This window comes from Agelaius phoeniceus, chromosome 3 (genome assembly GCF_051311805.1).
Source record: "Agelaius phoeniceus isolate bAgePho1 chromosome 3, bAgePho1.hap1, whole genome shotgun sequence".
NCBI classification, from domain to species: Eukaryota; Metazoa; Chordata; class Aves; order Passeriformes; family Icteridae; genus Agelaius; species Agelaius phoeniceus.
Window position 1 is genome coordinate 40,372,554 of NC_135267.1, and position 16,007 is coordinate 40,388,560.

The 16,007-nt window shown below is 40.3% G+C and overlaps 1 protein-coding gene across 3 annotated transcripts in view; it reads right to left on the reverse strand.

Annotated features, from left to right (window-relative positions):
- Positions 1-16,007, reverse strand: part of SMC6 (structural maintenance of chromosomes 6) — a 44,406-nt gene that overhangs the window by 26,232 nt on the left and 2,167 nt on the right. For all 3 annotated transcript variants that reach the window (XM_054629050.2, XM_077175102.1, XM_054629051.2), the window contains exons 2-7: positions 10,762-10,910; positions 8,780-8,897; positions 6,722-6,827; positions 3,092-3,228; positions 2,471-2,532; positions 1,557-1,637 (exon numbers count right to left, since the gene is read on the reverse strand). In XM_054629050.2, the coding sequence (XP_054485025.2) occupies positions 1,557-1,637; positions 2,471-2,532; positions 3,092-3,228; positions 6,722-6,827; positions 8,780-8,897; positions 10,762-10,905 (648 nt within the window). In that variant the 5' untranslated portion in view covers positions 10,906-10,910. The remainder of the gene's footprint in view (positions 1-1,556; positions 1,638-2,470; positions 2,533-3,091; positions 3,229-6,721; positions 6,828-8,779; positions 8,898-10,761; positions 10,911-16,007) is intronic.

A 16,007-nucleotide genomic window follows, 5' to 3' on the forward strand; every position in this document is an offset into this window, starting at 1 on the left:
TCAGGTTTTAGTCCAATTTTCCTCTTGTGCATCTATGTGAGTAGGAGAGTGAACCTTGCCAACAAACCTAGCCACACTTTCACTTTAATATTAAACCTGCTTTTGCTGATACCTATGCCAGTGGTTCTTTGGGTGACTTAGAACACTCATTTCCCATAAGGGTACTTCTGAATAATGAACTAACTCAGCAGAGCCCTAAAATTTAAATTTATCCATCTCTTTAGAGAGAAGAATCTTCAAAAATATTGTTTGTGCAAGTGGATAATTGGTGCAATCAGATAGTGCACTGGCTCTGGTTGGGATGGAGTTAAATTGCTTTACAGGAAATTTAACAGTGTTAAATTTGGTGTTTTGTTTTAGATATGTGATCAAAAAAAATACTGACTACACACTCATATGTTAGCTGTTGCACCGAAGCCTCCTTTTTCACACTCTGCCCTCTCGGTGAATAGACCAGCTGGGTGTGCAAGAAGTTGGGGAGGTATACAAACAGGCAAATGATTCCAAGCAGCCAACAAGATTTGCCACCTCAGAAAATGTCATTGTGATGGTTTAGCCCCAGCCACTTACTCACTTTACCCTGGGGTGTGATAGGGAAGAGAATCAGAAAAGTATAAGCAAGAAACACATGGGATAAGATAAAAATAGTTCAAAACAGCAAAAGCTGCACATGCAAGCCAAGCAAACCAAGGAATTCATTCACCATTTCCTGGGGCAGGCAGGTGTTCAGCCATCCCCAGGAAAACAGGGCTCCATCATGCCTAATGGTGACTTGGGAAGACAAATGCATCATTCAAAACATCCCCCAATTCCCCCTTCTTCCCCAAGCTCTATATGCTGAGCATGATGCCACATGGTCTGGGATATCCCTTTTGTCAGCTGGGGTCATCTGTCCTGGTGTGACCCCTCCCAAAGCCTTGTGCCCCCCCAGCCTCCTTGCTGGTGGGGTGGAAAAAGAAGAGGAAAAAGCCTTGACTGTGTAAGGCCTGCTCAGCAGTTACCCAAACAGCAATAAGGAAAACATCTCCCCATTATAAAGACTATTTCAGCACAAACACACTAAGTAGCCCTATACAAGCTGCCATGAAGAAAATTAATCCTAACCCAGCCCAAACCAGCACAGCCATGCTCAGTAATAAAAACAGGTAAGACAGGGTTTAGGGGGGGATTAGCCATCTTTTTCTTGGGCACTGGTTGGGCCTCAATCTACCAATAGGAAGTGGTGAATGATTCCCTTTGCATCTCTTATTTTGCTTCACTTTCTCTCTCTCTCTCTCTCTCCTTCCAGCTTTCACTTCAGTTATCACACAAATTTTATCTCATCCCTCTCATTTTTTTTTTTACTTTTACTCTTCATTTCCCATTCCCCCAGCCCAAGCTTGGGGGCAGCACAGAAGGGAAGTGAGTGAGTGGTTGTGTGGTATTTAGCTACTTACCTGAATTAGCCCAAAACAGGTGATTAAAATCAAAGAATTTGATTTTTTTTTTCCCAAATGCTCTAAAAATTTGCAATTGTTATTTTAATGTTTTATGACTATGCTGTATTTTTTTCTTACCTTGTACTTATCCCCTTCATTTTTAGTCTGTAAAAACTGTTTACTCATCTCTTGGGTTAAAACAGACACAGGGTTATCTACCTGCAAAAATAAATAATTTTCATTTTATTTTAATTACAAGTTACCAAATAACTGCAAATCCATGGAAGTGAGAACTCTGTTTTAGTCTTGCAACTTATTACTAAGCTAATGTGGTAAAATCGAGCTTGCTAATCCTCTCACATCTTCAAAAAAACCAAAACATAACAAACAAAACCAGTAACAAACAGAAAATTAAAAAACTGTATCAAATATAAAATAGAACCACAGCAAGGACAACTAAGGAACTGCTTCCAAGAGGATATGTGACTTCTATAAAAACAGTACCTGTAAGTTCCATTTATTTAACAAAATCAGCATTAGAAATTCTTGTTGTGTCAAAGTATTGCAATAAATGCAATTAATTGACTCATATATTCTTACAGATGTTGCCACAAAATAAAATCAATACATACTAACTGCAATTCCTATGATTTGAAATTCTAAGTTGCATATTTTAAACTTCACATGCACTACCTGATCTTTTATTAATCAATTAGGCAGAAAAATCACATTCAAATTTCTGAAACAGCTAGAACTGAAATAATCAGCAGAAAAAACCTCTCCAGATACCAAAGAAACCTACATATATCAAGACTTTTATCAACAGAACACATGACTCACAGCTCACAGATGACAGCAAATACTTATCTGTCTGGGACAGAATCCTATTCTGCATTGCATGAGGTATATATTTCAATTTTCCTTTGGCTGATGAATTTGATCTTTAAATGATATGGAAGAGGTGCAACTCTCTCCTTTTTAATTGAAGAATTACAATATCACATACCAATGTCTTCTTAAATTGCACAGAATTTAAACACCACAACAACTACCTGTATATTAAAGTGATCCAGTATTCCTATGAGTTCCTCCTTCTTTGAAGAAATTATGGTCCCTAGTGGTAAAAAAAAAAGAAAGGAAAAATATCAATAGGTACAATGCCCTGGAGTATTTTCTTCATTGTAGAGAATCTAAGAAATGAATTCCATCTCTTTGTAACACAGACTTAGTCCTGAACTAGAAACATTAGGGGTTTTTTTAATTATTATTTTTTCAATACATTTTCATTTGCACAGAAAGACTTCTACTTGAAGTCCTTCTTTGCCTCATAAACCCTCTGTGACAGAATTTAGATAAATCAGCGAATTCAGTAAAACCTCAAAAAAGACTAAAAACTATGTTCAGCCTCATCACACAAGCAGATTTTTGTGAAAACAAATACATAATGTTACATCCGACATACTAAATAATACATATCAATAAATACATAATTGCTTTTGACCTACTAAAATATTTTTAGTTTGGGATAAAAACAAGAAAAATGGACATTGTAATCATCCTTGAGTGGTTTTATGAAAAGAGAAACAACATCCTTTACTAACATCAAGGCATTCAAATCCATGAACAAGTTTAGAGAATTTCTAAGACTGAGAACAAAGCAAACTACCACTAACCAGATTTGCTTTTCAGTTTCCAAGTTCTGCTTCCATCCTGATTAATATGCTGATTCACAGTGATAGAGGTACCATACAATTCTGGTTTAAAAGCATCTCTTCCTTGGTTTCGCAAAGTTATGGAAATATCTGCAGAGCTAAAAAAAGTAACAAAAATAATTTTAAAACCCCTGAAATTAATATCAAATCTAAAAACAACAAAAAAAGTCAGAATATTTTTATTTTCCATACAAATTGTCATGTATGCTACAGGTCACAACTGCAAGTCAGTCACAGTACCAATCAGAACAACATGTGTTTATTTGGTTTGATCCATAACAGCATTAGAAGCATTGCTGGTTTAAAACTCAGCAGTAAAGTAAAGTAAAGAGAAAAGCAGTACCCAGCAGTAAAATAAAAGTAAAGTAAAGAGAAAAGTAAACCCACTCAAGCTGTCCCCTTCCCTCCACCGCCTTCCCACAGTGGAGGAAACAATAGCAGAGATTATAAAATGAAATTGCAATTTACTGCAAAATCTCAAAACCACAACAATATTAGTAAGACTGTACAAAACAGAGAGTGTTTTACCCACAGAAGGGTATTCAACACTAAACAAAAATGCATCCCCAAGACAGCACCTGGCATGGTTTCTCAGACAAAGGCAAAATAGCAACTGGCCTTGTGCTGGGCCATGTAGTGTATGATAAATCAAGGACACTATGTCAGGGATGCTCATGGCTTAACTTCCCCTTTCTGAAAACAACAGGAAAACAGGGACAAGACAAAACCTGGTGGGATCTGACAGGGCTCTGAATCAGGTCAGGGGACCCTTCTCCTGGGCCTGACTGTGCACGAGTGGGACTGGAGTGCTCAGTGGTTCTGGCAGCAGTGGTGCTGCAGTGCTGCAGCCATGGTGGCTGGGGCTCCACACAGCTTGGCTGGGCTCTACCCCGTGCTGCTGCTGTTCCCTCCCTTTTCTTTTTCTCTGAGCGGCATCTGGGCTTGCTGGCATTGTCTTTCAGCACCAAACCAGAAAAGCCGTGGCTCGGAGGAAGGGGAAAGGGGCCATGTCTTGGGGTGATTTCATGATGATGAATCTATTCCTGATTGTCTGCTTTATGCCCAGAAATGGCTGCTGTGGCTTTAAGGTGGGTCCAGAGGAGGGGCACAAGCCTTGGGGGGCTCCTGCACAGACTTCGTGTTCAAGACTCACTCCCCAGCATGCTGAGTGTTGCAGAGAGCAGCAGTTGCTCTGTTGCTTAGCTAACTCTATTTTTTAGTAGCTAAGCAAAAAGTTTCCTTTTTCCCCCCCACCCCACCACCTTTCCTCTGGACAGCAGCCGCAATCCTTCTGCAGGTGTTTTTTTTAGTTTTTCTTGAACTGTTTCAGCTTGGTTTTGGTCCAAGATCAGATACTTGCCAAGACCAGCAGTGGGGGCCACTCCAGCCAGCCCGAAACCTCAGGCAAAGATGAACCAACAAGAGAAAGGACACCAAAATCCATCAGCTTCATCTGCTCTGAGGAGGGGACCAATGCCAGCCAATAGGTTCCCATCTGTTTTGCCTAAGCCGCTGTGTGAACTTTTTCCTCTTCCCTGAGACAAAAGCCAGTCACCATTTTGTCCCCCCTCTGCCATGCAGCCAGCCTGTTTATTTCTTCCCCTGGCATTCTGAGGTTTTCTTGTTGTGGTGTGGGTGGGGAGGTAAGGTTCTGAAAGTTCAGTATCTAGCATTTGTTCAATATTTTTCATGCTGTGCATGCACTTTTCTGGTTAATAAACAGGGTGTTTTTTACTTTCACCCGCTGGTATTCATTTTCTCATTGGCAAAAAGAATTACTGAGCCATTCTCTTCAGAGAAGACACTCATTCCAGAGTGTTTTTTCCGAAATCTGTCCCTAAACCAAGACAGACTGCCAGTGGCAGAGATGGGCAAAGTCTGCTGGGCTTACACGCCCCCTCCCTCACACCTGGGGACAGCAGAAGCTTCTTTCAGCCCCGGCTTCCTCGTGCTGACAGCACAGCCCTGCCATGACATTGGTGGTATGGAATCAAACACCGCCAGAAAGTCCAGCCCTCTTCTCCATAACCATGACACACTGCTGCCCTACACTGACTGCTTGCACCTCCTATGCTTCACCTGAATAAAGAGCCAAAAGCAGTATTTGTGAGAGAAGAATTCTTCCATCTTCCCTCCTCATCTTGAGTGCCCTCATTTTACATTGCAGAATCAAGCTGATTTTTGGTAGTTCTCCTTTTTTCAAATTGGTTTCTGTATGAAACAGTTGTCTGGCTTCTACAGCCTAAGCAAAGTAATATACAGCAGAATGCTTAAGCCATTCTTCTAGAAAACATGAGATGTGATTTCAGTTCCAAATTCCTATTTCCCGTTTCTCAAGTAAGTGCTGAAACATTAACTTAATAATAACAAGGCAAGAACTACCAAAATTTTACTCTTAAGCACTTCTGAAAGGAAAAGACTGGGATATCTGACTCTGAATAACAGCTTCATGTTAATGTAAACTCATAAGCCTCCTATCTTTTTATTGGTTTCCCTAAACACATTATCCCCAATCTCACAGCAGACATGAATCCACTTCTTGCATGTTCTAACATAGGTCTTAACATTCACTCATTCACATCACCAGAAAGACTGAAAAATAATTAACCTCACTGCTTGCAAAATAATGATAACTAGTCACCTATGAATTTTTCTAGTGGACTCCCATTTTTCTGTAGGATATTCAATGACAGAGTGGAAGTAATACACAAGAGCAGGGAATATAGAGAACACATCACTATGTTAGCTAGTTCAGTGTCCCAGTTTCAGGTAGGACAGAGATAATTTTCTTGCCATTACTGTGAGGGGCAGAGCCCAGAGCCATGTGAGTGTTGTTATTCTATACCTCACACATCATCTCTGGGGACACAGCTTCAGCTGGAAGAGAACATGAAGTGGAACTGCTACCATTTTGTTCCTTTATTCCAGGGAAAGTGGATGGTGAGTGAAGCAGTGGACTGGCTCCAGTCCTACAATGGGGTTGGTATGTTTTTCTCATCTTGGACTTGGGGAGGGAGTGTGGGTGCAGATATTTGTCCACCATTGTTTCTTTTTTTCACAACACGAGCACAGACACTTCCACTTGCCATTTTCTTCTCTGTCTCAGAAGATGTCTGACTGGGGGTGTGCTGCAGTCACCTTGCATCAGACTCAGTGAGCATTTTTGCTTGTAATCACCCTCTTTTATACACTGTTGTTATTAGTATTGTTGCTGCATCAGTTTGTTTTCCTTATCTCATTGATGGCTTTATTCAATACATTTTTATTTCAACACGCAATCTCCACTTTTATCCCTCTCTCACTGGAGGAGACAGAGATCAACTGTTTGGAGTTTAATTTCCAGTTGGTTTCAAAATACAACATTCAGGAATAATGATATACAAGTGGTAAAACTTCTGAAGTTTTTTGTTTTCAGGGTTTGGGGTTTTTGTGCGAGGGGAAGAGTGTTGTTTAAATGTTATGCTTTTTATTCAAGTCTGTTGGATCCCATAAGAAGATGAAGAAAATTATCATAAACAGAAAACTCGTAAGCTAACCTCAACGACAATCAGCAAACTACAAATGCAACTTTTAGATTAAAGTTCAACTTACGTCTCTCCTTTTTGAATAAACATTTTTAATGAGGAACCTCTGTTAGTTGCAGTGGCTTTTCCACCAAGTCCAACAATTAGTGCTGTTAATACAGAACTTTTTCCACCTGTAATTGAAGCATTTAACTTGTTTTAAAGAGAAGATATTGTAATTTCTATGCCACCTATATTACAGTTTTTGACTTCAGTTTTTGACTTGTTATATATTCATGCATTACAAGTCCAAATTCTGTCCTTATTGAACATATAAAATAACAATAATGCTAGTAAAGTATCTGCCATTTTCAAGAATCTTCCTTAAAAAACCCAACATGCTGACCCAAACTTCTGTTACTTCTGTTTAGCAATTTGCATTCACCATGTCATAAGTCAGAAGGAAGGAATCTCCTCTTTCTTAAAAGCATACTGAAAAGACACACACAACAAAAGAAATCAAACACACATTACCATTTATCTAAGTACCTGAAAGGTTTTAAGCTTTCTTTCAAAATTTAATTTTATTTTTTAAAATTATTTATGCAGAAGAAACAAGATTGTATGAATAGGTATCACTTCCTTTTCCTATAATAGTTTCTATGTCCTGGGTTAGCAGGGATAGAGCTCCATTTCTGCCTAGTAGCTTGTACAGTGCTGTGTTTTGGGTTCAGCATGACAATAATGCTGATAACATGCTCATGTTTTGGTTGTTGTTAAGCAGCGAAGTTGAGGACTCTTCAGTGTCTCATACTCTGCCACTGAGGAGGTGCACAAGAAGGCAGGAGGGAGCCTGGCCAGGAGAACTGACCTGAAGTGGCCAAAGGGATATTCCATACAGTATCATTCCCAGTGCATAAACTGGGGAATGCTGTCCAGGAGCCATTGACTGCTGCTCACGGATGGGCTGGTTGTGAGCAACTGTATTACGCAGAACTTGTTTCTCTTGGGTTTTATTGCTCTCTTTCTTTCTGTTTGTCATTACAATAATTACTGTATTTTATTTTATTTCAATTATTAAGCTGTTCTTATTCCAAACCACAGATTTTACCTTTTTCCTATTCTCCTTCCTATCCCACCGGAGGACATGGGGAAGTGAGTGGCTGCATGATATTTAGTTGCTAAAAAGGATTAAATGACAACAGTCCTTTCTAGCACCCACTGTGGGGCTCAAAGGGTTGATATAACTGACCAGAGAATGTTAAAACAAATTTGCTCTAAGCATTCATGATATTAGCTTAATAGCTGCTGATCACAATGCTGATTTATTTGCTCTCAGAGCTGTTGTGCTGGCTCTCAGAGCTGCATTATGTAACACCTTCCTCATAGCAGGCACTCCCTACCTTGGTGTTTATCACTCTTGGAGCCTGGGCTAAGGCTATCATTCTGAAGTACTCTGCAATGCTGGCTGATAAGATATGATACGGTAAATGACCTGATATGATATAATAAATGACATGACGGATCTGCCGGCCGTGCAGGAACTCGCCTGGTCCGTGCGCTCGGCACGCCCTCACCCTGGGCGGTGGGAGCCATCTAGCGGCACATGCTCACAATTGCACCTCTCACCCCGCCGAGAGCCAGCCGGGAGAGGACACACCTTCTCCTCCTTCTCCAGGCTAACCGCAACAGCTTTTCAAAATGTTGGATGTCCTCGGGAAGCAGGATATTGCTGAATGTGCTTTAGATCTAGTTTAGCACTATGAAATTATCAGCAGTACTTCAATCCCCATTACAACCACGGTGGTTCGTCCAAACTCAGTGATGGGCACTGCAGGTACTTGGACAATTACAGTGCATTTAATAATAAACATATAAGTACATTCAGTTCAAATAAAAATGTATGCATTGTTTAGCTATTAAAATATTTATATTCACATTATCTTTTACAAAAATCTCCAATTTTAACACCTAATTCACCAGCCTTTAACTACTGGGATAGACCTGTGTGGTACCTCATTTCAAAAGTGAATCCTTGTCCACACCTAAAAGATGGCCAGAAATTCTTTTTCAAATAAAAACCTACATCTTCTACATTATTAACAGAAGTGTTCTTTGACAAAGATTCTATGCAATTAATACTTACTTCCATTGGTTCCAACAACAAAATTGAGATTTGATCCGAACTGAAAAGGCCCCAGATTTGAATGGCACATGAAGTTCTTCAGCTGGATACTTTCAATTATCCCAACCTCACCATCAGACTAAAGAATGAACAATTAAAACTCAAGTTATATATACATTTTAATGAGATTAAGTTTGTATATTTTAAAGACAATGAGAATTAAAATGACAGTATGATATAAAACATTGGTTGTTACAAGCCACAAGGAAACAGAAATGTTTCACGACACTGTGTACAGTCACTTGCTATAGAGCAGCTATTTATTAAAATAAAAAGCTACCAAAGCTGATCTCTCACACACAGTAACTTACAGTTCTCCCTATTACTAGCTTACCATCAATACAACATAAAATAATAAGGCAATAGGTCCAAAATAGTTGGCTGACCAAGTTAAAGCATGTTATTAAGGGCATTGTCTAAATGTCTTGTAAATACTGACAGGCTTGGGGCACCAACCATCTCTCTGGGAACCTGTATTGGTTTTGGGTTGTGGTAGCAGGGACAGGAAGCTACAGGGGTGGCTTCTGTGAGAACCTTCCAGAAGCTTTCCCATGTCTGACAGAGCCATTGCCATTCCCCAGCCACTCCCAAGACAGACCCACTGCTGGCCAAGGCTGAGCTCATCAGCAACAGTGGAAGTGCCTCCAGGCTAAGAGCCAGGAAAGGGAAATTGCAATTACAGCAACTGCAGCCAGAGAAGAGAGGAGTGAGAACATGTGAGAGGAACAGCTCTGCAGACACCAAGGAGGGACAGAGGTCTTCCAGGCATCAGAGCAGTGATCCACCTGCAGCCCATGGAGAGCCCTGTACTGGAGCAGGAGGATTCCCAAAGGAGGCTGTGACTCTATGGGAAGTCTACACTGGAGGAGGTTTGCTGGTAGGACTTGTGAGCCCATGGGAGACCCAGAGTGGAGCAGGCTGTTCCTGAGGGACTGCCATCCTGTGGAAGGGATCCACACTTGAGAATGAGTGTGAGTCCTCCCTCTGAAGAGGACTGAGTGGCAGAGACAACATGTAATGAACTGACCAAAGCCCCACCAATTGCCTGTGCTGTTGGGCTGGCGGAAGAAGAAAATTGGGAATGAAGAGGAGCCAAGGAGGGAAGGTGTTTTAAGATTTGGGTTCATTTCTCATTATCTCTCAAATACTGATTAGATTGTAAATAAATTCAGGTAATCTCCCCAGGCTGAGGCTGTTTTGCCCATGACAGTCACTGGGGAGTGATATCTCCCTGCCCTTATCTCAACCACAAGTATTTTGTTGTATTTTCTCTCCCCTATCCAGGAAAGGAGGGCAGTGAAAGAGTGGTTTTGGTGCACACCTGGCACCCAGACAGGTTCAACCCTCCCAGAGAAACCTGGTCCAGTGTCTTACCACTGGTAAAGAAATGTTTCCTAATGTCCAATCTAAATACACAGGACAGTATTTGCAATCTCAAAAACAACTTGTTTTAAGTCTTCTATCAAATTAAAATTCAACTACTAAAAGAAAAGCAGAAAATAATAATATTCTCGTTCTCGAGTTTCTTTTCAATCAAAATTTGCATTTCAAACACTAGATCTTTTTCAGATATCTGAAAGTGTCAGCAATGCAAAACAAATATTCGGCACTTCTTTTAGTAAATAGTTTTCCAAATATTTTTTCTGCCTTTACTACTATTATAAATGAAACATTTCATAGTTCTATCCAAATCCATTTCCTTCATTTACTTTACAACTGCAGTAGCATCCTTTTATTAAATCCGAATATTGTTATGATTGACTATTATAACTAAATGACCCAAAAGAAATAAGGTAAGAACAACCTCATGCAGAAGTCCTCACCACAGACAGTATCCTTAGTTTCTTTTATCTTTGCTCTACTGATGCCTACATCCAAGACATTTATTTCAACAGGAACAGAACTTTTCTTATATCTTTTTCTCTATGACTTTTTATACTTACCGACTGTGAAGAGGGACCACTATTAGCTGTGAACTCTAAAGTTTCTTCTTCATCAGACTCATCACTAGGTTCATCTGTGTGTTCTTTTCTCTGCCTTTTCTGAGACCCAGGAGTTAGAACACTTTCTTCCTTTCTCTTACCCATGAGTACTGAAAAATGAAAGTAATGAAATATTATAGGTTTCAGTTTTCTAGTTGACAACATATGCACAGGTGATAGCGCAGAAATACCAAATTATTTACTTTGGTAAAACAAATATTAAAATCACAGCAAACACCACAACAAATACTTTCCCAGAACTGAAACCTCAGTAATTTAAGGTGATGCTTGCTATGAAGGATTTGCATCAAAACAAAAGAAACACAGCTTCATTATTCTAATCAAGCTGAATAAATAAAATCAACCTTGATTCTGTTTTCCTTGGACAAGGATCAGGGAGAGGTCTTCTGCATGATTTCCAAAGAACTTTTCTCCTAGAGGTTCAGGGACAGAAAGACAAACTCACACCCATACAAAAACTTATAAGGGGTAGGAGGTGCCAGGGGAGGATACAGTCTTTGACCAATTGGGAAAAACTGGGGGAGGAACACAAGGCAGGGAATACAATGTTTAAACCAATAGGGGACTGCAGGGGAGGAGAATAATTTAAACAAACCAATGGGGTTTCGAATGATACAAAATTGATACGGAAGTTTCTAGAGAAAGAAGCAGGCTTGGGGAGGGATTGATGTTCAATAGGAAGAGGAACAGGGAACAGATCTTTGGGGAGATGGACAGCTAAGGCAAAACCAACAACACGGGGGGGACAGGAACAATCCATCAGTAATAAAATCTGCTGTAACAGTACGAAGTAGGAAAGATTATATAACTGACTGCTAGAAATGCATTACAATCAAAAAACACACTGCCACAAAGAATAGTGGTAAAAAGTACGTAACTAACATAGTATAATCAGCACCATCAATACAGGTTTGATTGAAGTCAGCTGACAAAAGCCAAGAAAATTAATATGCAGAACACATAAAAGTAGAATAAAGGGAAATTTAGATTCGTAGCACTGTTTATGAGCTATTTCTTACACAACAAGGTAGTATAACATGATCACAGTGAACAAAATGCTCCTCATAAAGGATAACTATTCTCTCTATAAAGAGGACACATGTATAAATTTCCTCTACAAATCAATAAATAATGCACAGACTTCCAGCACTAATAGGACTGGTCTGCAACAAATCTTGCAAAAGTAACAAGCTTTACTAAAACATACAAAAATCTGGGATTTTCTGTAATCATACGCTTATGGCATCGTTTTTATTCCCTCAAAAGTACATATTACATTCTTCATACCTACAGACTCAAAGACTTACACAAAATACAGAAGTTGACATACCTGCCCTAAGTAGAAGCAAGGTGCTATTTGCACAAATGCAATACACAATCTTTTTATTTGTCAGCAGTTAAGTCAGCTATGCTAAGTACCTAAAACGGACTAAAACTAATAGCAGCTGCACAGTTTTCTGACATCAAAACTTTTCTGAAATGGATTATGTTCTCCTACTCAGTTTTGTTTGCTGGAATTTCATCTAGAGCTCCCCTGTAGAAAGACGACAACCAACTTTAATGCACAGCACCAGTTCAAGGAAAATTCTGAGGCAATAAATGTACTTAACATTCACTCCTATACAAAGATCACTGAATGACACATGGCCTAAGAATAGGCTGCTTATTTATAAAAATTAATTAATAAAAATATTATTTTTTGGTGCAGGAAAGAATGACCAGCATTAGAGACCTAGCATGCCTAAAGTTGGTAACACACTGGGGACTTGGAGGCCAGAAGACTTCTCGTCATGAATACAGGTGATGGCAACAAGCAAGCACTCCTTGTCCCTCAGGACAGATGGGATAATCCAGGAGAAAAGTCATACAGGTCAGCCTAACAGTCCCTACCATGATCTCCTGAGGGAGGTGGCACATTCTGTGAGAAAGCTGGGTGGGTCAGCACAGCAGGTCCAGCTGTGCAGTGCACAGTCTCAGGATCTTGGGGCCCCCTTGTCAAAGCTCTCCCAGAGCTTCTCAGCAGTCTTGCTCCACATTCTCTCTGTTTTAAGATTAGTTACTTGGAGAATCTACAGAGAATTGAATTAAATAAAGACTGCTGAAGTACAACTTTAGTCACAAGAACTTGTATTACAATGGAGCAATCTTTCTTCCCTCTTCTCATTCTGTCTCATTCCTCTGAGCACAAGCAGCTCTTTGCACAAAAAAATAATAAATCACCTCAAGTCTTTGATTCTACCAAAAAGTAACGCAGGAAAGAACTTCTTTCTTTTAACATTAGTTAGGCGAGCTCCTAACCACCTCAGCATGCAGCTCTGTATGGGTGGGTCACTGTGGAGAACAAGAGGCTTTTCTGAGCAGTTTCCTTGTGTCAGCCTCATGTTCTGGTCAAACTATTGCCTGAATTCAACTGATGAGAGGTCAGACAGCTTATACTACCATGTACCACAGAGAACAGCATTTATTGTAAGAGACACACAAGACATCAAAATTTTCTACATCATTACAAAGGCTTTCTAATTTCAAGTCTACATATTTGTTGGCTGCTTTATAAAATACAGTGTCTTATGATCCTCTCATTAATTTTCTATGACACAGCATCTAAAAGATAAAGAAAAAACAGTATCAATCCCTTTCCATTATGTGGAATGAACAAAATTCAAAGCTGTTGTAGTGTGTTTTTATACTTTGTAATACTTTGAAGTAGTTTTGTTTTGTATCCCCATATTTTTCCCAAATGGTTTATCCCAAACTCTACTCCCCTCCCTATACCTGTGTTATCCCTCTCCTGGGATGAGATCATCCCCAAACCCCCACCCTGGCTCTCTGTCAATCACTCAGCATCCCATCCCCTCCATCCAGAAGTTTCGGTCCAGGTCATCGAGTGATTAGCCAGAGGCCAGGAGTCAGCCCCCAAGCCTTGCCCCATACGCTGTCCTATATGTCTGTCCCCCAGCATCCATCCCTTAGGGTCGCTTATTGGTTGGTAAAATGTAATCTACTTTTGGTTTCCACCTCCCTTTCAATGTGACCTTGGCCCATCTCCCGGGGCTCTCAGCAGGAGGCTCCCTGAGGTGCAGGAGCTCCTTTGGGATCCTAATAAAAGCTTGGATTAACCCCTGCTAAGAGTTGGCCTTTTATCTTCTACCAATGTCTCTGGTGTCTCTTGTGCTGCAAAGGCGCCCAGCCCAGGTGCCCTCAGCACCCTCGGGGCACACACAGAGAGTGTCTGCCCCCCAGCCCAGGTGCCCTCAGTACCCTCGGGGCACACACAGAGAGTGTCTCCCTGCCAGCCCAGGTGTCCTCAGCACCCTCGGGGCACAGAGAGTGTCTCCCTGCCAGACCAGGTGCCCTCAGCACCCTCGGGGCACACACAGACAGTGTCTCCCTGCCAGCCCAGGTGCCCTCAGCACCCTCGGGGCACACACAGAGAGTGTCTCCCTGCCAGTCCAGGTGCCCTCAGCACCCTCGGGGCACACACAGACAGTGTCTCCCTGCCAGCCCAGGTGCCCTCAGTACCCTCGGGGCACACACAGAGAGTGTCTCCCCCCAGCCCAGGTGCCCTCAGCACCCTCGGGGCACACACAGACAGTGTCTCCCTGCCAGCCCAGGTGCCCTCAGCACCCTCGGGGCACACACAGACAGTGTCTCCCCGCTGTCAGCCCAGGTGCCCTCAGCACCCTCGGGGCACACACAGACAGTGTCTCCCTGCTGTCGGCCATGTCGGGGCTACCCCCGGTGTTTGCCGACTCGGGACTGGCCCAGGGCTCCTGAGAGGCTCACAGAGGGACCGAGACACAAAGCAAATGCAGAAATGCAATAAACTTGCCATCTGACACTCCTACAATAATTTTGTATGGTAGGGATTTCTTTATCAAATATTAGACGAGCAAGAGAAGAAGGATGATGATGTTTATAACTGATGATGATGATGATGATGATTATTATTATTATTATTGTTATAATGATGATGCCCATTAAGTATTTACAGCAAAACTATCATATCCACTTTATGTTATGTAGTTTAATAGAACACACAAGGAAATCAAGGAGCAAATACACTTCATGATTCAGCTTACATACCTTTTGTTATGCTACTCTGGCTTTACTACAAAAACATGCCTTCATGCCAAATTACTGAGATCAGGAATCAGTCACTTGCAGGCTCTTGGCATCCATCACCCAAATGTGAAGACATAAACATAAGCTTTAAATGTTTTAATTAATAACATCCAAACTAAAGATGAGGGCTATGAGTTCCATTGCTATACAATTTGAACATTTAAGGAAAAGAGAGTATAAGAGCGGAACACAGAACAAAATAATCTCATGTAATCTAACTATGAGGAAAGCAAAAGACAGAACCATCTGCACCTCAAAACTGTTAAAGAGATAGTACTGAAAACAAAACTTAACTGGAACTACAAGCAAACTCAGCCTCAGAAATTATGACAAATATCAGTCATAAGTAGAGTAGAAAAAACCCAAAAGAAGAAAGAAACTGACCGCAGCCACAAGGAACCCATTAATAAGATTTTACAAGAAACAAGGTTTTAGAAGGCATAGGAAGAAATAACCATCATTTTAAAAAATAAATAAACAGAAAATGACATGTTTGAATTTTTTCTTCATGTCATCTTGGTACTTTTGACAAGAAAAGAATTTTTTTACATTAATTGCTCCCAAACTCCTGCACTAAGGCACCCCTAATTTTCTACATTAAGTTTTTAATTGGAAAAAATATTGCTTTCAGTCTCTGCACTACTTAGCCTAACTTTAACAACAATTTGGGAATAACTATTCAAGGCAAAGGAAAAGCAGCTGATCCAAGCTATCTGAAGGTTAATAAAGTATGCAATACTATACTGGAAACAATTTAACTGGCAAAAAATACATCAATACATTTTAAAATATATAATATACTACTGAGAAGCCAACAAAGGACATTATTGACAAATGTTAACAAAAGGATTTTTTAGTGGATCGGGTATCATACCTAAAATGTAAAGTATAAAATATACTTTAGTATATTACAATATAAAGTAAGAGTATGTTAATGGAAACTTGTGATGACAAAGTCAAGTTAATAATTCAAACAAGAATCCAACAGTCATTCAGGAAGAGAAATCAAGAGTACTGATTTAATAAAAATAATCTTCACAATCATGGAACATTAGAGTATATAA